We start from the raw sequence: 26,815 nt of genomic DNA, 5'->3' as shown, positions 1-26,815 counted from the left end.
GCTTTCATTGGAGCATACGGAGGAGATGGACACCGGGGGTCCCGCATCGGCTCCCACCTCTGCCGCTCCGCCCGTGCCACCTGTGGTGGTCCCGACACCTTCGGCTGTAGCGGCTCAGAAAACGAAAGACACCCGAATGGGCGCCAAGTCCAAGGGGCCTGGTCCATCAGGCACCCCTAGGTCATCCGAGGATGAGATGGACGTGGGACCATTCCTGTTTGCGTCGCAGCGAAAGGAACGGGTCCCTGCATCCAAACCTGTACAGAGGCCGAAAAAGCCTCCTCCGAGAGTCCAAGGCCCGAAAGATGATACATAAACAACACACTCCAGTAGCTCCGAACACTTCATAATGGGAAGAGAAAACATAATCCAATGGAACTGCAGAGGCCTTCTTAAAAATCTTGACGATGTATACGAAATACTGCATGCTAATCAGCCAAGTGCAATGTGTGTTCAGGAAACACATTTGAATTCCAAGCACACAAATTTCTTGAATAGTTACATGGTATTCAGAAAGGACAGGGATGGCTGCACACAGTCTTCGGGCAGTGTGGCAATAATCGCCAGGAAATCCTTAGCATATGTCACCCTGTCCCTATGAACCCTTTCCTTGAGGCTGTAACAATCCGAACAATAATATTTAATAGGTTGATAACGGTATTCTACATATACATTCCTCCCGATTTCGCACATTCGAGCTCCGATTTCGAGGAGCTGGTTGACCAGCTGCCCGAGCCATTATCATCACAGGCGACCTTAATGACACAATTCTCTTTGGGGCTCGTCTCGCACGAATGCCCAAGGTCGCCTGATAGAGAAGTTTTTAACATCCCCGGGAGCATGCCTTTTCAACAAGAAACAGCCTACATACCATAACTTAGGACACAATACATAGTCAAATCTTGACTTGGCTATTGGTTCTGCAATTCTCTTTCCATGTCTTGAGGGGGGTGTGGGCACGGACGCATAGGGTAGCGACCACTTCTCCACCTCACTAATATATATAGGTAAAGGCCCACGCAATCCATCTACCCAAAATAGGTTTAACGAAGGAAGAGCTAACTGGAACACATTTACAGAGACATCCAAACTACACCACACATCCATAGGACACCTACACGTTAAAGAAGCTACCCAACTCCTCGCGGCGCACATCCTCGACGCAGCCCAAAAGTTCAATCCCCACGCCTCTGGTGCATTACATGTACCATGATACAACACCTACACCCAGACACTCTTGAGACACCCCTACACCTATACAACAAAATATGGCTTTCGGGGCACATTCCAAAGTCTTGGAGGGAGGCCATAGTTGTAGCATTCTTGAAAGAAGGGACGGACCTTTCCTCTCCCGCTAGCTACCGACCCATCGCCCTGACCAGCTGCCTGTGCAAGCTTCTCGAGAAGATGATAAACAGAAGACTCGTGTATTTCTTTGAGTACAACGATCTTCTCGATTGCTGCCAGGCAGGCTTCAGAGTGGGGCGATCTACGAACGACCAACTTGTCGCTCTCGAATCATATTGCCTTGATGACATGGTATTGGGGGGCTCACGCTTTTAGCAAGCTGCTGCCGCCGCCAAGCGGCTGCACGGCTTTATGAGCGAGGGGCTCGGCCTGGTTGCTCTGTGTTCTTTTTTTTCTTCTCTCTTCTGGCCTTCGGCTGCTGGCTGTTCTGATCGCCGCTCTTCAATCATTAAAGCCCCCTTCCATCTGTACTCGGCTTTGTGACGTGACATTTTGGTGGAGCTGCTGGGTAGCTGTCCATGCACTTTGATCCGGACGATTGCTTCGCTACTGGTTCGGCCTCGGTGGACACAACAAACGTCCACAAGACCAGCTGGCACCTGCGTGGCCTTCAGCCTGAGTTCGGCCGCCTTGCTACGCCAACCAGGGCCGCGCCGAGCAGGTTCGTGATGGTTTCAACGGTCAGCAGCACACCTCGACAACGGCAACCCCTCAGGCCGCTTCCAACTTAGGCATTAAGTTGAGGTTAACCCGTACCTATCGGCAGACCAAAAGCGCCGACTCCACAGCGTCATCGCTTTTTTTGCTGACTGTTTTGCTTCTTCGTCGAAGGTCCGACAGACAGCAGTCACTAAGCACCGCATTGTGACAGAGGAAGGGGAAAGACCTGTTCGTCAACATCCGTACAGGGTCTCCCCAAAAGAGCCAGATGCAATACGTCGCCAGGTCAAAGAAATGTTGCAAGACGACGTTATACAACCATGGACGAGTCCATGGGCGTCACCCGTGGTTCTGGTGGCAAAAAAAACGGCACTCTTCGGTTTTGCGTGGACTACAGGAGGTTGAACAAAATTACGAAGAAAGACGTTTACCCTCTGCCTCGGATTGACGACTCCTTAGACCGACTACGCCATGCCAGTTACTTCTCCTCCATCGACTTAGGCAGCGGGTAATGACAGATCGAAGTGGATGAGCGCGACCGCGAAAAGACTGCCTTTATCACCCCAGATGGGTTATATGAGTTCAAGGTGCTCCCGTTCGGTCTCTGCTCTGCCCCTGCGACCTTCCAAAGAATGATGGACAGTGTACTCTAGGAACTGAAATGGCAGTCCTGTCTAGTTTACCAGGACGACGTTGTCATTTTTCCCGGACCTTCGACGAACACTCGATCGCCTGCATGCCGTGTTGAACGCGATCCGTTCAGCGGTACTGTCGCTCAAACCGGAAAAATGTCGCTTCGCATTTCAACAGCTCAAGTTCCTCGGCCACGTGGTTAGTCCTGAGGCTGTCAGCCCCGACCCTGACAAGACGGCGGCGGTGAACGCATTCCCGACGCCCGCTGACAAGCGCCGTGCGCCGATTTTTGGGCCTCTGCGCTTACTACCGGCGCTTCGTGGCTAATTTCTCCAAGATAGCCGAGCCCCTCACTCGTCTGACAAAGGACGGCGTGCCATTTGTTTGGCGCCCTGAGCAGACCAATGCTTTCGATGAGCTGAAGGCGCGCCTGGAAAGTACCCCTATTTTAGAGGTACTTTCTGTTCTGCCCCGGCACGCAAGTGCGCGCCCGAGCAGACGCGCGCGCAGCTGTTGTTGTTTATGATAATGAGACGGAGCGAGAGTGTTGCGCCAGCCGTCGGAGAGAAGAACGGGGGAGAGTGGCACATGCGCACGTGGTGTGCGGACGCCGACGACGCAGGAGGGACATACCCCATAGCAAGAGATGCGTCGCATCTAAAAATTACGGATTTTTCTACGGTGAAGCATTCGGAGCGGATTGTAAATGAAGTAATTGCAGCGACATTTTCGCTATTCCAACTTCTCATTTAAAAGTATTTGCGTGAAATTTCCTGATATGAACCAGTTCATGATTGATTTATGACTGTGTCCTTATTGTGCTGCTTGATGGACATAATTGGTCGACACAAATGACATGAAAAAATATGAGGACTGGCATGATGGCTTCTGAGAAGAATTTCTTATTTATTGTCTTGCAATTTACGCTTGGACTGCAGTTATGTGGGTTGATATCATAAGTTTCGTTTGTTTTTTATTGCGCGAGTTGTTATTATAGCAGTATTTAAGCCGTGGCCCGCTTGTGATAATTAGAGGTCACCATGGTGTTAATATTGTCGCCTGGCTCAACAGAAAATGACACGCGCAAGCCAGATATCTTGTTAACTAAAAGGGGGTTAAGCCCAGTTGTCCCAATTACCGTCTTTCATACAACTATTCCCGCAACGTTCTATTAATCGCACCACCCTTCACCTCATATTCGGTCAAGAAAGGAGTTGAATCAAATTAAGACAGAATTAATTCACAAGTATGCTGAGAGTACAATTACACGCACATAAAACCAAAGCAAAACATAGATCAGAAAATATATTGACCGCGACAAAAATTAAATATAACACGGGAAATCATACACAAAGTCTACTATAGGGGTAAAGGTTCAAGAACGCTAACACGGAGGTTCATACACAAAGTCTACTATAGGGGTAAAGGTTCAAGAGCGCTAACACGGAGGTTCAATTAAACGGAACTGGAACAAACTACACATTTTGTTTTCATTTTCAATAGCACAGCAAATGAAATGTAACGCGGAAAATCATGCCCAAAGTCTACACAGGTAAAGGTTTTGATAACGCTAACATGGAGATTTAAATTGACATTTTTGGCAAACGCATTTTCATAACTCGCCCTCGATCATTAGCGACGGCTAAGTTTAAGGTGTGGCTCCCGACTTCCCATGTATCGCGGAACTTGTTTAAACCTTTTATATTAAAAGGAATCCCTGTCACAATGTGTACAGAACCCAACCAAATTTGCTGTCAAGGTCTCACTGTGCAGGTGGCAACCAACGCCGTTAAGGTGTTTGTTGTAAGGGGTGCAGCACATCCATAACGCTGTCATGGTGGATCTCTTTGTAGCTGAAGCAACCGGTAAAAACATCCCAGAGATCGCTAATAAACTTTAAAAAATGCACGGAAGGATTCAGAAGTCCCCCCAAATTACAAGAGGTAGTAAACACAGCGGCATCTTCCCCTGGCATGCAGGAAGCAGTAGTTGGTCCTGCAGACTTGGCACTTCATTTTCAGTACAACTTCCTTACCAAGTGCCTGCGACATAGTGAGTTAATAAAATAAGAAAGCCCACTAACGACAGTACAAGCATCAACGGTAGGGGTATCCCAGAAGAAGGCTCTTAGTATTTTCGTTTCAAATAGGAACGTAAAAAAACGGTGAACTTTTTGCAGCCTATAGAATGTGCGCCCTGCCGCTTTTGCTTCATGTGCAGAGTCAAGAAGGGGAAGGAAAAAAACATTCCTGGTTCCTGTCCATCAAATGAATCCTTCGTTAACTCGAACTCTGCTATTTCAAAATATCTTCTCGAAACTTTTTCTAGCCGTGTGCTTACCTCCCATAGGCGCTACGCATTTGCCCGCTTTATCTCGAAACTTTTTTTTTTTGAGGAGCACGGATATCTCGAAAAATCTCCCACCTCACCTCGCGGGAACCCCTGTGTAGCTGCGACGCATAGGGGGTTCACGTTGCAGCGTTGGACAGCGGAGGAACGGCGCTGGAACGATGGAGCGGAGCGGCGCATGCACCGCGTTTTATAGCGCGCATAACGGTGAGGGGACGCGCCGGCGCCAGTGCGGCTGCCGCGGCTATGACGCAACACAATCCAACACAATCCACTTTAATCCAATCCAAGCCAATCGAATCCAATCCAATGCCCCTCGCGAGAGAGTGTTCGCTATCGGAGAGGAGAGGGGGTGAGCGGCGGAGAGCGCAGCTCGCGCGGCGAGGAGAATGGGGGGAGGGGCGGACGCCGACAACAACGCCGACGCCGGATGCAGGGACAAGGCGATAATGAGATGCAGTCGCATCTAATACTGCCAGAGAGGACACAAGGCAAAGTCCCCTACAGGCAGCTGATAAGGTCCCCGTTAGAATGCTTACTCCCACTACGCGCCGAACGCGGTCGTGAAGAGCTTTATGCGGACTATACGTCTGTCTGGCACGTACATCATTGAGATAGCTGTGTACGACGCAGCTGATCCTGCTAAGGAAGAGAAGCCCCCAGAAGTGCCTACAACGGCAGAAACAACGTACATGGTGCTTCTGCTTTGTAACAAGGTAGAAAAAAGCGGTGGCGACCACCAAGCCTGTCTTTAGATCCATCAATGACACAGAGAGAGAGAGAGAGAGATAGAGAGAGAGAGAGAGAGAGAGAGAGAGAGAGAGAGAGAGAGAGAGAGAGAGAGAGAGAGAGAGAGAGAGAGAGAGAGAGAGAGAACCACTTTAACTACATCGCATGGCAGAGGTAGTCGAGGGCGTCGTCGATTCGTGGCAGGGGGTACACTTCCTTTTTGGTGATTTTGTTCAGTCGCCGGTAGCCAACGCAAAACCTTCATGTGCTGTCTTTTTTCTTCACGATTAGGACCGCCACAGCCCAGGGGCTTTTCGATGGCTGTATAATGTCGTCGCTGAGCATGTCTTCCACTTGTGTCCGGATGGCTTCCCGCTCGTGCGAAGACAAGCGGTACGGTGACTGTCGGGTAGGTCGGGCTCCATCCTCGGTTATAACTCGGTGCTTCGCTAGAGGTGCCTGACGTAATTTTGAGTTCGACGAAAAACACTCGCTGTAGCGACGCAGCAAAGCCAATAATTTGTTCCGTTCTTCTTGCGGTAACGCCGGATGCACCTCGAAGGGATGCGGAAGCTTGAAGGTATCTTCGGGTGCGCGTTCAAAGTCGGCGACAGCGATCACGTCACTCACTTGCTTCTTACGTTTCTTCGAGGAACACAATTGCAGCGCCTTTGTTTAAATGCGGGTACTCCTCAGAGAAATTAGTGAACAAAACCTAGGATTTGGCGTTGCTTAAAGCGTGCAATGCCTCTTGCGACAGACACACCGCGGTCGAGAAGAAACCTTTGGTCACTCTCCACGATAGCGTCGACGTCAGGAGTGTGCATCTTCACAGTAGACGGTGATCATCAAGCTTGCCCGGGGTGGCAGGGTGACATGATCATCGGCGATCCTTATAGCAGCACGGTGTTCGGGGTACGGTTCCAGCGTCATAGAGTGATCGGAGGAAAAAGTCACAGACTTGATCTGTAGATCAATTATTGCACTGTTGTCCGTCAGAAAGTCCATCCCAAGAATTACGTTGCAGGAGCAGTTGGGCAATATGACGAACGCGGCAGGGTACGTGGTACAGTCTGTGGTGACGCGTGATGTGCGCGTTCCACTTGGCATTACGAGATGTCATTTTGCTGTGCGTATGAGTGGACCGTCCCATCTGGTCGTAACTTTCTCCATCTTAGACGCAAATGATCCGCTCATTACTGAGTAGTCGGCCCCAGTGTCTATGAGGGCGACTACATCAAAGCCGTCGACGGACACCTTGACGTCGGACGCGCCTTCCTCGAGTTCCGAAGCGTCGGAGCATCGCATCTCGGCTTGTGCGTGTTGACGTCAGGTCGGGCACTGTGCATCGTCGCTGTCGTCGTCCTCTCAGCGGCAGGCTCGGTCATGTAGGGTACGCATCGCGCCTTGTGGCTGTCGTGTTCGGGAGTCACGTCAGGGTTAGATCGTGTCGTTGGGCTGAGGACATGTCGTGAATCACAGTGTTCGGTGCATCCTTGCGTCGTTGGAGGGTTTTCGTTTTTCCGCCGTTCGGCAATTCCACCTCTACAAGTTGCTGCTTTTAGTCTCCCCCCAAGCGGGCTGGGGGACCTTCCACGTGAAAAGTCAGCAGTGCTACGGTGGGTCGACGGGTAGGGCGACGGCGAACGGTTGAAACGAAGTGGACCTCGGCTTGTGTTGTACAGGCATTCTTCGATCTCAGTAGGGCGCTAGCCGGGTCGGGGGCGTGGTGCGTCGACGGAGAACCCTCGCAAACCGAGCCTCTTGTAGGGCCAGCGACGGTAGATTTGGTCGGCTTCTCCGCAGTGGTAGCAAAGCGGACGATTGTCGGAGGTTCGCCATACGTCCGTCTTCCTCGGCATCTGGTTTTGAACTACAGGGGGTCGGGCGGGCGGCAGTGGACGGCAGTACAACGGGGCTTCATGACGACGAATCGGAGCTGGCCGGGGTCGAAGAACAGCTTCGGAATAGCCCATAGCTTGTGGCTCACGGGGTGCTTCCGACGGCGTAGAAGTTTGCAGTGCGTGTTGAACTTCTCTGATCGTGTCGGTCAAGGAGGCGACTTGGGGCTAGGCAGTCGTGGGGAAACTTTTCCACAACTCCTGCCTGACTACTGCGCGGATGGTGTCGCGTAGTGTATCGGAGCTAATAGTAACCCCGGCTCACTCGCCTCCAAAACCAGCGCATTGACTGGGCGGTCGTACTGCCTCGCTTTAATTTCGAGCGTCTTCTCCATCGCGGCGGCCTCAGACGCGAATTCGGGCACGGTCTTGGGGGGTTGCGTACACGGCACGCGAAGAGCTCTTGCTTTGCCCCTCGCATCAGAAACCTTAGTTTCTTTTCCTCCGTCATTTCTGGGTCCGCACGGCAAAAAAGTCCCTTCATCTCCTTGACGAAGATCATGACCCCTTCGTTGGGGTGCTGCGTTCGAGTTTCAAGTAAAAGCGCAGCTCGTTCTTTTCTCACCATGGTAGTAAAGGTTAAGGAACTCGCTTTTGAATTGAGTACAGATGGTCAAAGAGCTCTCGTGGTTCTCGAACCAATTTCGAGCTGAATCTTCAAAGTAAAAGAAAACATGCCGGAACGTTTCTTCGTCGTCCCACCTGTTGAAGATCCGGACGCGCTACAGTTTCTCCAACCATTCTTCTGGGTCTTCAGCGGGGGCTCCCCGGAACGATGGCGGTTCCCGGGGCTGCTGCAGGACGATTGGTGATGTTGCTTCTTGCACCATGGTGGTGGTTGCAGCGGTCGTTCTTTTGGGTCCGTCTGGCAGGAGACCAAACTCGGGCGGGAGACCTTGCAGTCGGCGGCTGGCTCTAGCTGGACTGGCTTGGCGGCTTACAGAGGCCGTTGGGAGCATAAAGGGTGCGTACTCAGCACCTCCACCAGATGTCACGTAGCCAAAGACGACGCAGCTGTCTTGAAGAAAAAAAAAGTTTATTGGAGCGAACTTGTGCTCCCCTAAAAACTCAAAGAATATACGGCGGCGAAGCAGGAGTCAACAAAGCGACGTGCGCAGACTGGTGTCGGCGAATCGAATACCGCGGTGTCTGCTCTGCAGGCTTTTAGATGCGACGCTGAGAGAAGCATCTCTTGCCGGCGGCCCTGTCCTTCTTGCGTCGTTGTCCGCGTCCGCAAAGCTGCGTCTCTCCTCCGCTCGCCTCCTCTGCTCTCTCCGATAGCGCCGATAGCGAACACTCTCTCCCAACAACTGCCGCGCGGCGCCAGCGTGCTGTGCGCATGTGCAGCGCCCTCTCTCTCCGCGGTCTCCTCTCCTTCGGGCGCGCTGCACTCCGCTGCGCGCCCGAGTGCGCTGCACTCGGCAGCGCGCTGCACTCCGGCAGCTGCGCTGCGCTCCCGGAGTGCCGCGCTCCGGCCGGTCTCTCATTCGACGGTCGTCCGCGCTACGCTTGCTCTCTCTCTCACTCTCTCTCTCTCGCATTACCCGACGATTGCTCACGCAATTCGAGTAATCGACCCAACGGAAACGCACAATGGAACCCCCTTCAGCGTCGCATCACACCATGGTTCCCGCGAGGGGAGGTGGGCGTAATTTTTTATCTTTCGGCGCGAGTGGTTCTGGAAACGTCGATTTACATCTAGAACATTGTAGATCAAAGAAGATTATTGTAGGCTAGTGACGTTAGGGCGAAACACTGTCCTTATCTGAATGATATAAACCGTCCGCCATAACAATAAATAATGAAACACGCGCTTCGCTTTGGACACAGATAACAGAGCCGGGCGCGGCCGGGCAGTAAAAACAAACCATAAATAAACAAACCCAATTCATGGTTCGCGGCAATATGATGCGTTAACTGTATCATGGCATCTTGTGTGCTGAGGTGCTGGCGGAAGCCAATCACGGTCTCAGGATACAGATCGTTGTCTTCCAGGTACTCTTGCCATCGTCCGAGCAGGACGTGCTCCAGCACCTTGCCCACGCAGGAAGTGAGCGAGATCGGGCGGAGGTGGTCCGTGCTAGGTGGCTTCCCCGGCTTGGGGATGAGGATCATCTTGGATTTCTTCCATTCCTTCGGCGGGAATCCGGTCATCCAGCACTCGTATTATGCCGTGAGAGATTCCACGGAGCAGTCGTCCAGAATCTTCGCCACTCTATTCGATACCCTGTCGGGCCCCGGTGCCGACTTGCTGTTGAGATCGTGAAAAGCCGTCTTGACCTCTTCCACCTGTATGTCTCTATTTAGTCTCACGTTCGGTCTTCCGCGGTATGGGCCGTGGGTGACCGTCGGCGTGGAGGGGATGTAGTTGTCGTGCAGTTTTCTTTTCACCGCATCTTCGCCGTGTTCCGCGATCTTTTTATGCAGGAAGTTGGCGAGCTTCTCTCTCTTTAGTCATGTTTCGTCTACCTAGTGTCGGAACAGTTTCCACGTCTGTCCCTTATGAAACTGACCATCCGCCACATTGCAGAGTTCGTTCCACCATTGGTTACTGAGCACTCGGCAGTGCTCCTCTATCGCTCAATTTACCGTAAAAACCCGCGTATAATACGAGGTTTCTTTCCAAATTTTACTATGTAAAATTTGTGCCTCGTATTATATGCGGATCCCAAAGTTTTCAGCCGAAAATTTGCACTTTCGGTTTCGGTTTCAGCGGAGGGTGGACCATCTTGCGGTGGCGTTAGCTGGCTGCTGCCATAGAGTTTCTTAGTAAGTATACTGTAAGAAACTCTATGGCTGCTGCTTCTTTCAGCCGGCGCCATTTTGATTGTTTTGAACACGCGAAGGATCGGCACCATTCCTCCATGATCGGCACTTTCACCGCAAGTCTATCACGATGTCGGGTGCACGAAGGCAGTATTCAGAGGCAATTAAAAGAAAAGTTATTTTATGTGCCGAGACCATCAGGAATTGCGCCGCAGGACGGCAGTTCGGCGTCACCGAAGCAGCATTCGCGGGTGGAGAAAGCAACTGGTGCTTGACTGGATAAAGTCTGTGTGGTGTCGGCGGCAACGTGCTTGCGTTGGACGCCTTTCGCTGCCACCTGGCCGATTCCGTGAAGAAGTTGTTGCGTGAACCCGGAATTGAACTCATTGTCATTCCAGGAGAAGTGACATCCCAGCTGCAACCGCTAGACGCTTGCATCAACAAGCCTTTCAAAGACTGCATCAGGTCCTGCTACCAAGAGGGGATGAGGTCAGGAGACCCGTAAGTGACAGCTACCGGATGGCTGACGCGGGCTTCTCCAGCGGTGCTTTGTGGCTGGCACGCGGATGCGTGGGCCATCATCCCAGAGGAGCTCGTCAGTCTCTCCTTTAAGAAATGCGGCATCTCGAACGTCCTTGGTAGCAGTGAGGACCACTTTCTGTGGGAAGACATTTCCAGCAAGGCGACTTCAGGAGACAGCAGCAGCGCACCTGACGATGACTGAACGGACGTCGGGAGACAGTGCCAGCGAAAACTAACAATGACTGAAGGGTAACTGCAGTGCAAATAAATGCTCTTTACCTCGTATTATATGCGGATGAAAACTTTTTTTCCGATTTTGCTGTCCCCGAATTACACCTCGTATTATACGCGGGTCCGTATTATACGCGGGTTTTTACGGTAGTTCCGCAATCCCCTTTCTCAGTCTCCTGTTAGTCTTTGTTTCTTCCACCGTCGCAGGAAGGACTGCTTCGCCTCGATGAGGTGGGCTAGTCTACTGTCCATGCCGTCTGCCTGTACCTCCATTTCGATTTCCGTGGTCGCAGCCTCGACGTCGCTCATGATTTCCTTCATCCATTCCCCAATGTCTTCGATGTTTTCGGTATCACTAGCCCCTTCGCTCCTTAGTTTCTCGTACTCTTCCCAGTCAACCCAAGTGTGCTGCGTGGGGAGGGGGGCCAGGCGACATGGCTTCTGGCGTGACTACCTCGATCGCCACGATCATGTGGTCGCTGCCTAGCTCATCCCCGGTATTTCTCCCGGCGTTCGTCGTGTCGCGCATCACGTACTCCGCCCCGTACCTCCAGCTAACGAGGGCGGACCGAGAAACGCTGAACACGACGATCAGGAAAGCGGTCAAGTTCGCCATGGGCTCGCGTGTCCACTCGCCCATGCAGAAGTTGCAGGGCATGGGCAAGCACAACACGGTGGAAGAACTGGCTGAAGCCCACCTTTCCAACCAAAGAATACGGCTGAGCCGAACCGAGCACGGCCGGGCCGTTCTGCGCAAGGTGGGATGGAAGATCCAACCGCAACCGATGACGGAAACGCCACCCCAGTAATGGAGGGACGCAATAAAGACCAAACGGCTCCCCAGGAACATGCAGCCGGCGAGAAATGGCGAGAGACGCTCCGCGAGGGCCAGAAAACTAACCCGGCACCTGGAAGAGGACCAGAAGATTCTATACGCGGACGCCTCGCTCCCCAAACATGGAACCAGAGCGACGGCGGTCGTCACCACCATCGACAGACTGGTCACCAGCGCGTCGATCACAACGACGAACCCGTCCGAAGCCGAAGAACTGGCCGGGGCCCTTGCCCTTCCACAGCCGGGAGCGAAGACCGTGGTCATGGACTCCAAGATGGCCTCTGCAAGCTACCGCAAGGGAAGGGTCTCTCCTGCCACACTAGCGCTTCTGCCCAGACGCAGGCCACCGGGACGAGCCGTAGAGCTCGTGTGGGTGCCGGCTCACTCGCAGGTGGAAGGCAACGAACTCGCCGACCACTCCGCCCGAGAACTGACCAACCGGGTCGAGGACGAGCCGGTACTAGCGCGCTCCGTCACGAGCTACAGAGACATAACCGAGCTTAGAGGGAAGGCAGGTGTAGGTTCCCCTGACCTCACCGGCACCTCAGCAGTAACCAACAGACGATCGTACGCAGAGTACAGGCTGGGTCGCTGGCGTATCCCGTCCTCTTACAGAAAATGTACCCGGAGGAGCACGATATCAAGTGCCCGTTCTGCAAGAGCGAGGAAGGCAACCTGGCACACGTCATAGCCGAGTGCACTCACCTCAAGAATCCCCCACCACCCCTTCCCCCAACTTCCCCAACCCCAACCCCCGAGAACGATGGAAGACCTTGTTGTCCAGCCCCGACCTGACGACCCAGCTCGCGTTGGCAGTCAGGGGCCCGGAGCGCTGGATGCATATGGGACCCGCGAAGAAGGTTCCACCTCATCTAGTGCCTGTGCGCACTAACCACTCAATGGGCTCGATAAAAGTTAATTCTCTCTCTCTCCAGTTGGTAAATAAATATCACCCTTGCAAGTTTATCAAAACGCATGCGAGATGTAACGAAAACCGTTGAGATGTGATAACCAATATTTTAACCCATGTGTCCGCTCAAAAAACGGGTCATTGTCTCTGTCACTCCACGATTTTCTTAAAGCTAATCTGTAAAATTTACTTTTCTTTTCCTACACAACTTATTCACAGGGTCATCTGGCGTGTCGGCAGTAATGCACCAGACGTAGACGTGCGAAACTGGCGAAACGTTGCTAAAACGCCGGCGCAAGATCCCGCCATATAAGTGAATAAAAATTCTTTAATGGCGGACATTTTTTAGATGCGACGCTCAGAGTATCTCTTGTCGGCGGCCCTGTCCTTCCTGCGTGCGTCCGTTGTTATCCGCAGCCACTCTCCCGCTCTCCTCTCCGATAGCGAACAATCTCTCGCGAGGGGCATTGAATTGGATTCGATTGGATTGGTTTGGCTTGGATTTGGATTGGATTGGATTAAAGTGGATTGTGTTGCGTCATAGCCGCGGCAGACGCACTGGCGCCGGCGCGTGCCCAGGTGAGAGCGTGTGCGGGCCAGCGCGCTCTCACTCCGCCGATGGGCGGCGCTGCGCGCGGTGCTGCGCATGTGCAGTACTCTCTCTCTCCGCGGTCTCCTCTCCTTCGGGCGCTCTGCGCATATACTAACCGCTGCGCCGCTCTCCGGCGGCCTTTCGCTCGATGGTTGCTCTCCGCTTGCGCTTGAACCCCCCTCAGCGTCGCATCACACCAGGGTTCCCGCGAGGGGAGGTGGGCGTAATTTTTTGTTGTACTTTTTATTTTGATCCTGAAAAACGTTGCAGAATTCTAAGCTTAGGCCTTAAGATATACGAAGCGATAGCATTACCTAGACGTGGAGGGAGCGTTTTAAAACGGAGTTGCTGTATTTCCGTTTTATCGTTAAAGCACTGAAAAGAGCAAGACTAGCCGCAACAGTTTTTCGAAGCGTTTTTTTTCTATTTTTTCGGGGCCGGACGGAACGCTTTGGTGTTTCGCTGAGAGAGAGAGAGAGAGAGAGAGAGAGAGAGAGAGAGAGAGAGAGAGAGAGAGAGAGAGAGAGAGAGAGAGAGAGAGGGGGGGGGAGAGAGAGAAAATGGTAGCTGGTCCCAGCTGGTTATGGTTAAATTCCCAGCTGGGCCCAGCTTGTCTTAGCTGGTCCCAGCTGGAACCAGCTGCTCCCAGCTGGGAATTTAACCATAAACCAGCTGGGACCAGTTACATTTTCTCCTGGGGGGGGACTTTAGTGATGGCAGTAGGATTAGGGGTAGGGGTGGCCGCAGGCTCCAGCCTAGCGGCGACATAGCCCTGTCCACGACGGAGAGTTGTGTCTCCGGGTCAGGGCTACCTTCCCCGGTACTGCCTGTCGGAAGAAATTAGAGGGAAATGGTCATTAGGGCAGCCCCACATAAGGAGAGTGCAGTGGAGCTCGTGCAACACGCAGAACCATTAGAAGGTGGGTTGAGGGAGAGGTGGATGTGGTGAAGTACCGCTCGGCAAGGGAGGCCGTAAGTCTGGGCCAACGTTTATAGATACTTTTTCAGTTTCGGAACTGCGCCTTCCAAAGCGGGCGCGACTTTACCCTAGGCGCTGAGAGGGCGCTCCCGTCGCGAGTTGCGCTGTGTCGGCGGCTGCGGCGACGGCTCCGGCGGCAGCGTTGACGGCGTGCGCGGCCGGTCCGCGGGCTCAAAGTTGCGGCCGCGGTGTAGTTGCGTGTCTGCCCTACAAGTTTCTTCTTTTCGCTTGCGTTTGTCTTTGCCCCTGCGCGAGAAACTTGCCGTTTTCAGTGTAGTCGGTTTGAGATGCTATTGAACAGTGCGGCCGCGGGTGAAAGCATTTCGTGACTCCGTCAACGTGCTGTGTTTTCTTTCTTGTGCTGGGCTTGGTGCACTGCCGACTGGCTTAACTCGCAGTCGGCTGTACGGGATTTTCCAGCCCACTTTAGCAGTGATGCTTGTGAGGAGGCTGGGCACATGCGTCGTGCATGAGGCACATGCTTATGCCCTTTACAAAATGTACAAGAGGAGGACGGAATGTAGCCTCATGCTAAAAAAATATTGAAACAAAACAGACAAATGAACAAAAATAAAAATTCTTAATGCTAACACAATATAACTAGAAAATATACAATCTAAATCTCAAGGATTCTGGGTTAGCTTTACCCGCGCAACAATTTGATTTCTTTGAAACTACGAAGGATACGCCCCAGTCAACGCCAAACAAACCTGGGTAAATCCTCAGGATGTCCGGCTCTGGACATTTCAGCATCCTCAAGTTGTCCAGATCTTATCTTCAGCCAGTCCAATCAGGGTCCGTTTGTCCGTCCAGCGTACATCCTCAGAACGTCGTCAAAATGATGCCGCTGGAAATTTTCGTACACTTCCAGGACAAAAACTAATGTTCGTTTTTCTAAGGCTGAAGTTACTTACAAGCTAATTCAACAGGCTTCACTACAGAAATCAGGCACGTCCTAAATGATTACAGTAGAACCTGGGGAAGCCGTGCTAAGAAGGGAGGCAAAAACACTGCATCTGAGAAGACGGCACGGGTAACCTAAGAAAACTAAAGCGGAGTATATATGCTAGCTGAACCCCAACCGACGAATCCTGGAAGTTCGAGCAGAACCACATTACCAGTTCTCGGTGTCAAATTTTGTTTCAGTTTCACGCAAAGGGAAGAATCTTTCAGGTGCTCCCGAGATGCGTGGCTTGTACGAGCACAACGTAAACCTCCTGAAGGTGAAAGGTGTCACGGGACTTCTCTCTAAAAGCTTTGGAGAATTATGGCAGCTGCATGAAGAGTTGAAGTGCTTTTCTGACTTTTTGAGTAGATTCAAAGATATAGAAATGGCAGCTGTCGAACAGGAAGAGTACGGATGTTGCGAAGAAGACACTTCTGTCCGCATCTAGTCGTGCTCTCTGCACCCAGTGACGTCCCAGTGCAGCAAGGGATTGCAGCTGAAAAATGACAGTCATATTACTACTTTTATGCAGGTTATTTTAAAAAGTCCTTAAGTGATACTTTTCCAGCCGTTTTTCACTAGCAAGGACCTGTGCAATAAACCACTTTTTATCCAAAATGGGTCAAATTCTGCGTCTCACATCAATGTGTGCCAGATCCGGACTTTACAAGTACTTACCATTGAGGGAAGTAATGCAGCTACATTTCTATTTCAGTGCTCAAATAAGATCCTTTCCTCCCTTCTACACCATGGCAAAAAATTATTTCAGCACTTGCCACCGTTATTTTGGTGGCAAAAAACGACGTTTTTCTCGATTCCACCCAAAGTGGATTTGGCTAATTTTGAAAATTTTTTTTTCTTCACTGTTTTTCTTTTATTGCCGAAATTCTGATGCAAATTCTAATACACGTATATGCTTATGGCCACTAATAGACCTATCAGTCTGTATTAGTCTATTAGGCCCATCAGTATGTATTAGTCTATTAGATCTATCAGTCTGCATTAGTCTATTAGGTCTATCAGTGTGTATTAGTCTGGTAGGCATGGAGGAAAGAAAAGGTTGGTAGGTCTATCATATTGTATTGTGATAAGTCTGCCAGTGTGTACTAGTTCTATCAGAACCAGTGGCAAGTTCGAACAAAGCAATGAAACATGGCAACACATTTTATTATCAGGGTACACAGGCAATCTTGGATAAAACCAGCGCGAACTCAAACGAAGAAGAAGGAAGTGCAACACAAGGACAGCCGCAGGTTTAACTAAATTTTAATATCAGAAAGGGTGAACATAAATACTGAACACAAACAATAAAATAATAAAAGGACAGTGCGCATGGTCGAAACAAGTTTGCAAAGGTCACGGTGATACCACAAGTAGATATACACGTTACAGTCAAGGCACACGCAGATATGCAATCTTTTTAGGATGGAGACACACGCTTGTTTGGCTTGCAAACTTATGACCTCGTTCTGCTATGTGGAATGCCTCCATGATTTCGCGGGTTGTTTGATTACGGTGCCAAAATGAAATGTTAGTGGCAGGAAAGTTAGGTTTGCATTGGCTGCACTTAGCACTATGCGAAGAAAGATGGTAAAGCGAAGGGAGGCATTTACTTCGCAAAAGCCGATAAAGACTATCGTCTTTGACGTCATTTGCAACGAAAGGAGCAGATACGCGGCCAATTTTTTTTATTTTGCCACCCTCTGATTGGCTAGGTAGCGCACAAAATAGGCGTCGCTGAAGGAACGACGGGCATTGTGCTGCTGGAACTACGTGCGTCGTCTCCCTTCGTGGGCAACGCGGCGGTCGTCCAGGCAGCTGGTGGCAGCGGTGGCAACGAAAGGGAGCGTATACGTCGGCGTTGGTCTTGGCGTCGGATTTGGTGAGAGCACGGCGTCGTCTCCCTTCCTGGGCAACCCGGCGGTCGTCCAGGCAGCTGGTGGCAGCGGTGGCGACGAAAGGGAGCGGCGTTGGTCTTGGCGTCGGATTTGGTGAGAGCACGGCTTGTTTGACTTCATGTGAGCACTGACGCAATTTGCTTGGTAGTCGAGGATTTTTGACTTTGCTAGATATAAGTAGTACATCTAAGAGCGGAACTTTTGTTATCTGCAGTCATGATGCAGATGTCGGTAACAAACCCCAACCTAATGTTGCTCACCGAAGGGCTAGGTATCACGCGGAGAGAGCCCACGCGGAGACGCGAGAGACAGACGGTGCGCTCACCGAGCACATCTGCGGGTTTACCCCCTGCGTTATCGCTGAATGCCATGTGATAGCGTCACGCTACCTTTCGCGCAGCTGTGCGCTCCGCTGATGGCACGTGTGGCGGCCGTGTGCGCGCCTTGTGCATTCGCTAGGATGCGGTTATATAATTTTAAAGGAAGCTCACAACAACGCATGGCATCTCACTTCTCTTTCGTCTCTGCCACCGATCCCTCGGAAGCGACAGAAACAGAGAAGTGAGATCGTCTAACACCGGGTTTGAGTTTCCTTCATTTTGCAAAAAAAGTGTCCACTCATGTGCTACACCGATACAACTCAACCAACCACCGTTCATAAATCCTGCATTCATTTAACCTTAACAAAGAACATCCAAGAAAGGGTATGGTTAAGTGCATTTCACTTGTATCTGGTTTCATCTTTTGTAGGGCCACGTGTGTGAATTCAATTGACGTTGCATGGGTAATCGTTGTGGGTGTCGTTTACAGCTTCGTTTTCAAACCACCTTCATAGGGTGGATTGGCGGGCATTTTTTGCCCACAGGAATCGTTTTTGCTCACGTCGATGAAACCGTTGGGGGGAGGGGGGTAGAGGTATACAGCTTTGCTGTGAAAAAAAAATGCCTGCGGTATGTTTTGTATATATGCCCATGATTCCACTACATAGAGCCAGTAATGCGCAACGGCTCCTGGCCTCCCTGGAGGTGGTACCTACATTTATTAATTGGTCCTTTCTACAGTGTTGTTTTTGTAACTATATTAGTCTATCACGGCTGTGATAGTATTGTTTCGCGTGCAGAGTATGTAATCCTAACTACGAATTCAGGCCGACCGATTACAAGCAACTTCTGAAAAGAGTAGTTCCATATGACAAGTCTCAAGCTATGAAAGCTTTGAATATGGGCCGTTTGATTATCCTTGCTCCTGATTTGTTCGTATGCGTGCCAGCACGAATCGCTGCGTAGTTTATGTGACTCTTGCTGTGCTCATTTATACCTGAGAGACAGAAGCAATAGGTGCATGCGTCCTTAGCATAGGTTGGCGTACTCACTCGTGAGTACACTCATTTGTACTCAAACTCGCAAGTGAGTACGATGATGAGTGAGTACACACCCAGAAAAAAAAAGTGAGTGCGATGACGAGTGAGTACAGGGGTGAGTCCACCACTCGTGAGTCTGAGTATGAGTACTCGTGAGTATGAGTACTCGTGAGTATGAGTACTCGTGAGTATGAGTACTCGTGAGTATGAGTACTCGTGAGTATGAGTACTCGTGAGTATGAGTACTCGTGAGTACGAGTACTCGTGAGTACGAGTACTCGTGAGTATGAGTACTCGTGAGTACAATACTCATGAATACTGGTTTTGCGAGTGCCTGCACTCTTGAGTATATGCACTCGTGAGTACAGTAGTGTAAACAAGTTTTATCACGGAACTCGAGTCCGGACGCGCGTGTACGAGTCGCAAACGGCGGTGCCGCTGTGCAGCTTCACTGTCCAGGATGGTAAAATTAGACTACGAAAACTGCACCTCCCTCCTTTCCCGGTCCCTGTTTGGCGCTGTAAGCATTTCTCGGCGGTCGCTGGCAAAGGGGTCACGGTGAAGAGGGAAAAACGAGGGGGTGAGGGCCCGGCGGGAAACGCCGCCGCAGTTGCTCTGCTCCTATGGCACTTGTTGACTGCCCCAGTTATTTTTGTTGACGCGGCCTGTGAACGCGTGGCGGCTGCATTGCGCTTGCTCCCTTCTAGTTGTTTTAGGGGAGAGGCTGTGAAGGCTGCTAACAATGCACGCACTAGGCGTACTGATGTCCCTCTTTTTCGGTCTTCAGAAGTTTCCGTAGACGCATGTCACGCTGTGCAGTCGTTTCGTGAGCCGAACCGCTCATTTCAACAGTCGCAGTTAATTTACGTAACTCGCGTCAAACCGATTGCGTGGTTTGTAACGTTTGCCTCACCGAAATTGTCCGCACCATTCCGCTGTGCGTATTCAAGCGACAATTTGGCTGATATACGTGCGCCCATATGTTTTAAAGCAAAGCTTTTTACCTCTACCCCCCAAGGGTTCTTTCGCGACCGTTGGTGTCACCAGAACAAATAAAAGAAATTACTGCACCGCCAGGAATCGAACCTGGAACTAACAGAGTTGCAAAGCAAGAGCCCGTTATCTTACCGATTGAGCTACGAGCCGACGCGGAGACGGGGAAGAAAAGTGGTGCACTCACCAAGCCCATCTACGGGTTTCACCCCTGCATTCTCCTTGAATCCCACGCGATAGCGATTAAAGGAAGCTCACACCAACCCATGGCATCTCACTTCTAGTACCCCAGTATGCTAAAGCCTGTGACTTCCAGTACACACGTAAAAATTCTCACCTCCTTGTCGTCCGCCCTCACGACAAACGACACCCCAAAGAACACATCGAAATACTCCTTGATGGCCAGGCCATCACTCCAAGCCCCAGCATCAAGATCCTGTGCCTACATCTTCAGACCAACACCAAGAGTGACGGATCCTTGCAGCGCCTCAAACACACTATCAATAAAATCATACACATGATCAGGCGAGTTTACACCAAGAAGCGAGGCCTCAATGAATCTGATACCATTCGATTAGTTCAAGCTTTTGTCCTCTGGAGAATCACTTACGTCAACCCCCTGCCTTCTTCTCGCCAAGGAGGACATAAGATGCTTTATATAATGATTCAAAAGGCGATTGAGCAAACCATTTGTCTTCCCACGAGTCCGTCCACCGAAAGGTTGCTTAGCACGGGGCTCTACAATACGGTGGAAGAGCGGTTAGAGGGCCATCTTTCTATCCAGAAGCACCGAATGAGCAGAACTGTGGCGGGTCGCAGCATCCTTCTCCAGATTAGCTGGGCAGCACAGAATGCCAATCCGCTTGATATACTCCTGGACTTCTGGCGACAAGAAATTAAGATGCTCCCTTTGCTTTGAAATATAAACCTTTCATACTACGGGGGTCGCCGAGAAGCACGGGTTTAAGCGCTGAACACCAGCCTCGGTGGGCATCATGCAGTTATCTACACAGACGCCTCCCAACATTGAGGGCAAGCAGTACGCCATCATTGTGGCTACCTCCAGAACGAACCTTCTTGCGTGTGCCTCACTAGAGACCGAAGAAATGACGGCAGCAGAAAAGGCAGCCATCGCCTTGGCTCTCACTCTAACAGGGGTTCGTAAGGTAGTCGTCGATTCCCAACGAGCCTACCAGAATAACCAGTCAGGTTTGGTGTCCCGACCTGCACTGCGTGTGCTAAACACCACTCACGAAATAATTCTATTCAGCTCATCTGGACACCACCTCACGCTTCCATTGAGGGCAACGAATACGCCCACCAAGCCTGCAATTTCACCCCCGTGCTATGGAGCTGCACGGGGACAGTCACCGGCTTGTCTCGTTCAGGCACATAACTCAGCATTATCGCCTTCTGAGACAGACCGTATCTTCGCCTTACCCTGACCTTTCGATAGATCATCAAACTAGCCTACGGCTCATACAATCCGGCTCCTTCCCACACCCGACGCGTCTTCACTTAATGCACCCGAATCGCTACGACGCTGATTGTAAATTTTGCTCAGAAGTAGGAACACTCTGCCACATAATCGGGGTGTGCGACTTAAGCTCTGAGCACCCTCATCTCTTTCCGTCAACTACCTAACAAGATGAATGTGAGATGCTGCGGTCCAACCCCTCTCTGCCTACCCAGTTTCAGCTGATCGGCAGAGCACAGGCGGCGCGGACTGAATATGCGCTGCAGTGAAGAAGGAACCACTGCCCTGTGGGGCACTCTGCCGTTCAGAAATCTAAATAGAAGTATTTCCTCCACCTCGTACTCCTCCTCTTGCTCCTCCCGCGTCTCTGCAGCCGATCTCATCGCCTCCGTCCGCGACGACAGAGACGGAGAAGTCAGGTCGTTTAACCGGGCTTGAGCTTTAATTTTATATATAAAAAATAGTTTCCACTCATTTGCTACACCAATACAAATCAATCTACCACCGTTCATGCATCGTGCATTAATTTAACCTTACCAAGAATATCTCTTCGAAGTAATAGAGGGTCTGGTTAAGTGCATTCCACTTCTGTCTGGCTTCACTATTTGTAGAGCGATGTGAGTGAATTTAAGTGACGTCGCGTGGGTAATCATTGTGGGTGTCGTTTACAGCTTTGCTTTCCAACCACATTCACAGTGTGGATTGGCGCAAATTTTTTTATTAGGTTCCCGTTTTGAAACATTTTCTCAGGTTCGCTAGTAATATGGTCTCGTGTAGTGCCATTTACAAGAGCGTTACATGACTCACACAAAGCGATAGCACTTCTCAACTCAGTGCCTCCGATGAAATGCCGCCGCACAGCCGCTGCTCCAGGGCTGGTTTTATACCCCCGGGTTTCCGGCGCAGCCGCGTGCAGTTCGAATCTTCCCAATCAGGACTATCACTGGCCGCAGTTTGAAGGCGAAGTGATTGCGTCAGCCGAGCCACGGCAGGAAAGGGAAGGCGACTCAGCGGCGCCGTCTCCAGGATCTACTCGCTGCGTGTCTTTTTTTGGGCCGGTCGTCCCAGGCATGATTTGGTGCGGCCGTCTCGATGGGAAAAAAAGAGTAGACTCCGCGGCGCCGCGTGCCGCCACGTTGCGGCACGTCTTCCGCGGGCTGTTTGACCGAGGCGCGAATCGGGCCCACCGTCCGCGCGTCGCCAGGTGCAGCAAATTTGTGTCGGGCGCTCCGGTTAACCGCGCACGCAGGCATACAAAAATTAGTGATTAAGGTCATACCCGTGTGGGTTTTGACCGTGCTGTGAACGAAAATAGACACAACGACGTGTAGCGCCCCTGTCCTGTCCCTTTCTCGCGGCAGGCCATCCCTCTTTGGCTTTTCGCGCGATAGCCGGTTTTCGTCTTTCTGTTTATCTCTTACTTTGCGGGCTGGGGGCGGTTGCGAGTGGTACGGCTGCGCAATGCGGCAGCATCTCTTTCCAGCTGGTTTTAAAGACGATAGCCTTTCTTTGGCCACTTGAGCGCGACAATGTTGGCCTGTCAGTCTGTCTGTCTGTGTCCGTCATAAAGATAATTTATTATTTCAACTTAATATCACGCCCCGCTGTATACACGGGAGATACTGCGGTCGCCCTTAAGTAGCTTTATGTACATAATGTGCCCTCTCTAGAACTGGCCAACTGCCCCGCGATTCAGCCGCTCGGCCAAAAGTTGAAATAATCCTTGATCACGGCCGCTGGATGAGAGCGCACGCAAGGTGCGGCCTGCCGCGTCGCCCGGAATTCAACGGGCGAGGGCGTGAGTGGCGGTGTTTACGTTTGTCGCCGCTTGACTCCCTCGCGGCGCTAGCGTTCGGGGACTGGTTTCGGGACGGAGCGGGGCGGTCCCCGTAGGCGAGCGCTTGCGCCGACTAAGAGACACAGCCAGCGCACGGGTTTTAAAGATGTCCTTCCTGGGCTACTCAACCGCCGAAACTGTCTGTCCGTATGTATGTATATCTCAGTCTGTCGCTCGATTCAGCCACCCGGCCGTGACTGAAGCAGCCAGAAGTTAAAAAAATTCTTGAATGAGATATAGGCAACACATTTTCAATATAACAAATCTGAAAAGATGCTCCATATTCGACAACATTGTTAAAAAAGATAATATTCAACAAAAAGACAGTAACCACCGGTTAGCTTTGTCTGACAACATCTCACACACAGCATGTATACCGCGTTGCACAGTTTGAAGCCGCAAGTTGATTAGTTACAGTTCAAGCAGCCGGTATTTGGTGGGACTTCATTCGTCCGAAATTCCAAAAATGTCACCTTTTCTCGGGAAACGCGGTGTCGACAAATGGGAGAGCGACGAATATTTGCCGGCGACGGAATAAAGCTTGCCTTAAAGACACTTCTCTTGCAAAAACATGTTGGCCGGCCAGAATGCGCACTTCATAAAACGGGGACACGCGATAGGATGGTTGAAAAAAGATTTGAAAAGACTAGACAATTTGCTATGCGTGTCTTTTGATACTCTTACACTGGCTCGATCATGTCTTGCCGCGCATAGAGATTTGGGTTGTTTCATTTTCGCAGGCACGACAACGCCATTAAACACGCTACTGAAAACTTGATTACAGAAGTTGTATAGAAAGAAAAATAAATGCGCCGTGTTGTGTTCAAGAGACAGTGCGTACGGTCCACTCTCCTAGCTGCTAAGCATTTTTTAAACTTTGCGATGAGAACTAGCGCTAGGTACATTTCCTCCGTTATTTCTTCGCCGATTTAAACCCATATGCATTTATCCCTGAAGATAACGGCCAGGCTCCTGGAGCAGCACCAATATGTGCTCAAATTAGCGCGCTCTAAAGACGTTGCGGTAGTTTTGCTCTGTGAACATACTGCGCTTCAATTGGAAATAATTTTCAATTGGAATTAATTTTCAAATTATTTCAGGCAGAAATTGGAACCACTTTTCATTGAACTGTGTGTGTGTATGTGTATATATATATATATATATATATATATATATATATATATATAATGTCAAAATAAAAAAGGCCGACATAGCTATGATAGTAGTATTACTTCATAACTCAACACCGTGTAATCAAGTCCTATGTGCCGTGAAATTAATACAAATTGTGGTGTTTTATTTAGTGCACGAGGAAAAACCTACATACAAGTTGGTTATGTCTTAAACATTGAGAAGTGTTGGCACTCATAAATAACAAGCGCCGTCACAAAAACATTGTTTCTGTTTGTCCGGAATTTTAATATATCCTCTGCAGTCGCAGCTTGCACACAAAACGTAAATCTCTGCTGGGCGTGAGGTCACAAAGAGCATTCCGGGCAATGTAAGACACAACGACACAGCAATGCGAGAAAGAAGGCACACTATCAACGCGTAATCCTGCTGCTGCGAACGGAATTTACTTCCATCTTGACCGAATGAAGCTCGGCCGCCGCTAATCGTGTTTGTCTTTTAACAGGCGTAAGTGCTGGTAAATAGTTTTAGCAGCCCGTATGCTCCGGCCGTTCCGTTCGTTACGTTGCTACCGGGTTCACCGGGGCCCGACTGCGCATGCGCGCGCACGTACCGGATTCTTTCCGTGTAGTGAGACGGAAAACGTGTTCTAGCACTCCGTAGCGTCGTACCGTTCGTTCCGTGTGCCGGATGATTAGCCACGCAGTTTCCCCTAAATCATTGCAAATCTAAAGTGAATCGCGCTCGACCGGACGCATTGTGAGCAGTGTTGTACGGAACGGTGTTTCAAGGAACGGCTTTCCTGGAACTAGTTCCTTTTTGGAGGAACGGAGGAACGCCACCGTTCCATTAAGGGTCGGTGGAACTGTAACGGTAACTCGTTACGTTTTCGAAGGAACGGCGTTCCTGCCGTTACATCGCTAGAATTTGGCTGTATTTGATGCCAAGGCTCGAGTACAAAAATCCACAAAGCGCTACTGCGTTTCTCTTCCTATAAGATGGTCAATTTGCCCGCCCTTCAGCCGTACGTGCTTCCTCGAAGGTCAAAGGCAGAAGAATAACTACGTAGCAGGCCGCAGCTTGTGTTTGCTTTCATGCTGGTTGCTTGCGCGGCGTTCGACGGGTGAATAGCATAGCCGCGAGAATGCTTTTCACCCTTCATCGTTTGTCTGGGCAGGCCATAATGCGCGTCTGGCCGATAGAATTGTTCCCTAGCGGGGAAAGAATTGAGTTTTAGCAGTCCGTCCGTTCTGTCGTATGCGTTGTTAACTGGGTTGACCGGGACCCGGCTGGGCAATTGGGCATTCGTCGCGGTAGGGGAATTAGTTCCGCGGGCCTGCCTTCGCTATGTCCGTGCCTCCGCACCCTTCCTACTCGCCCTTCCGCGCGCTCAGGAGCAGACCGGGCCCGGTAAACCCGGTAACAACGTAGCCAACGAAACGGACGCACTGCTAAACGGGATCCGGACATTTCGGTGTCGGAAATTTCGGTCCAGCACGTTTCGGTGTGGACATTTCATTGCACGGACATTTTGGTGCACGACGTCTTGACCCAGACATTTTGAGTAAGAGGATGTCCCAGGCATTCTTTGAACATTTTAGCTTTAATATTGTAATTTCGTGACTTGATATGATTTTACGTTCGAGACTGGTGCTTGCGCCGCCGTTCGTGGAAACGAACGCTAAACCCTGGCGGAGCATTGCCACGTGAAACCCAATTTCTGTAGCAGATGGTAAAAATTAACGTTGTTATTTTGGATCCGTTCAACCATTTTTTTTGTTATTTTAATCTCTCAATCAATATCGCCTTCGTTGCATTCGGTGTCAGTTCTACTTAAAACTAACAAACCAACCATCGCACTTACGGTGGCGTTACTTAAGGAGGGGAAAGCTGAGCCCCGCCGGCAATCATCCCCCTAAGTAGAGAGAGAGGGGTGTCACTTGTGCTCAACGTTTTTAGATCAGGTCAGTTGGCAAAGAGCGCGGCCTTCGAAGCACGGCGGCGCGGGCCGCTGCTGCTGCCGACCAGGTGGTGGCGCTGCGGTAGTGTTGAGATTAAGGTCCCTGTATTACAGGGACCTAAGTTGAGATCGGTCTCGGCGCGTCGTCTGCTTCTCCTTGCTTGAAAAGGCGCCGGTGAACGCCCACCACACACTGTTAACGTAGCTTTGAAATGCACAATCTAACTTCGCTCTAATCTTCCGCTTTAGTGACAAGAGCTCTACATTTTTATGGCCATTTTGAGGAGACACAAGCTCTACTTCGGATGGGAAAAAGGCAAGGCAAACGCTGTACAGTGCGCTTGCTTTCAGGCGCATCCCGTTCCAACGGCCGTTTATTTTCCCCCACCCAGTACGGGATCCCTTATACCTTGTGGGATATTTGTGGGGTTCCTCGGGGCCTTAGCCAGTCCTGGCGTAAGCCACCACGCTAGCTCCCGGCGTGTCAACCACGCGGGCTCCCATGGCTACGGCAGCCCAGCGAGGTTCGCCGATACGAGAACACAGTAGACAGTAGTGCCGAAGCACAGCCGTTTATTTGGGGAATCCCAAAGCATGCGAGCACAGGGCTCGACGGCGTTCACGAATCACGCCGTCCGGGTCGTGACCGCGAACGGGAGGCAGGCACTCACGGCGCGCGACAAACAAAGCTCCCACCTGAGACACAAGTATCCATCACCGCCGCGTTCCGCCGATCTCGCCCCGACCGGGTCTCCGACGAGACTTCCCTTCTCCCGTGCGCGCACGCTCGCGCCGCCCGCGCCTGCGCGCCTATCGGTGGCGCCGCACACATCGGTGGCGCCATCTCTCGGGGGACGC

At 51.1% G+C, this 26,815-nt stretch overlaps 1 protein-coding gene across 1 annotated transcript in view; it reads left to right on the top strand.

The window, feature by feature from the left end:
- The window catches only part of LOC144137606 (galactosylgalactosylxylosylprotein 3-beta-glucuronosyltransferase S-like), a 43,427-nt gene extending 32,148 nt beyond the window's left edge, over positions 1–11,279 (top strand). The window contains exons 6-7 of the mRNA XM_077669538.1: positions 9,568–9,693; positions 11,247–11,279. Of these exons, the coding sequence (XP_077525664.1) occupies positions 9,568–9,693; positions 11,247–11,279 (159 nt within the window). The remainder of the gene's footprint in view (positions 1–9,567; positions 9,694–11,246) is intronic.
- Positions 11,280–26,815: the final 15,536 nt, after the last annotated feature.

This window comes from Haemaphysalis longicornis, unplaced genomic scaffold (assembly GCF_048455015.1).
Source record: "Haemaphysalis longicornis isolate Haplotype H1 unplaced genomic scaffold, Haemaphysalis longicornis Haplotype H1 scaffold_413, whole genome shotgun sequence".
Classification (NCBI taxonomy): Eukaryota; Metazoa; Arthropoda; class Arachnida; order Ixodida; family Ixodidae; genus Haemaphysalis; species Haemaphysalis longicornis.
This window is presented reverse-complemented; position numbering and strand designations above follow the sequence as displayed.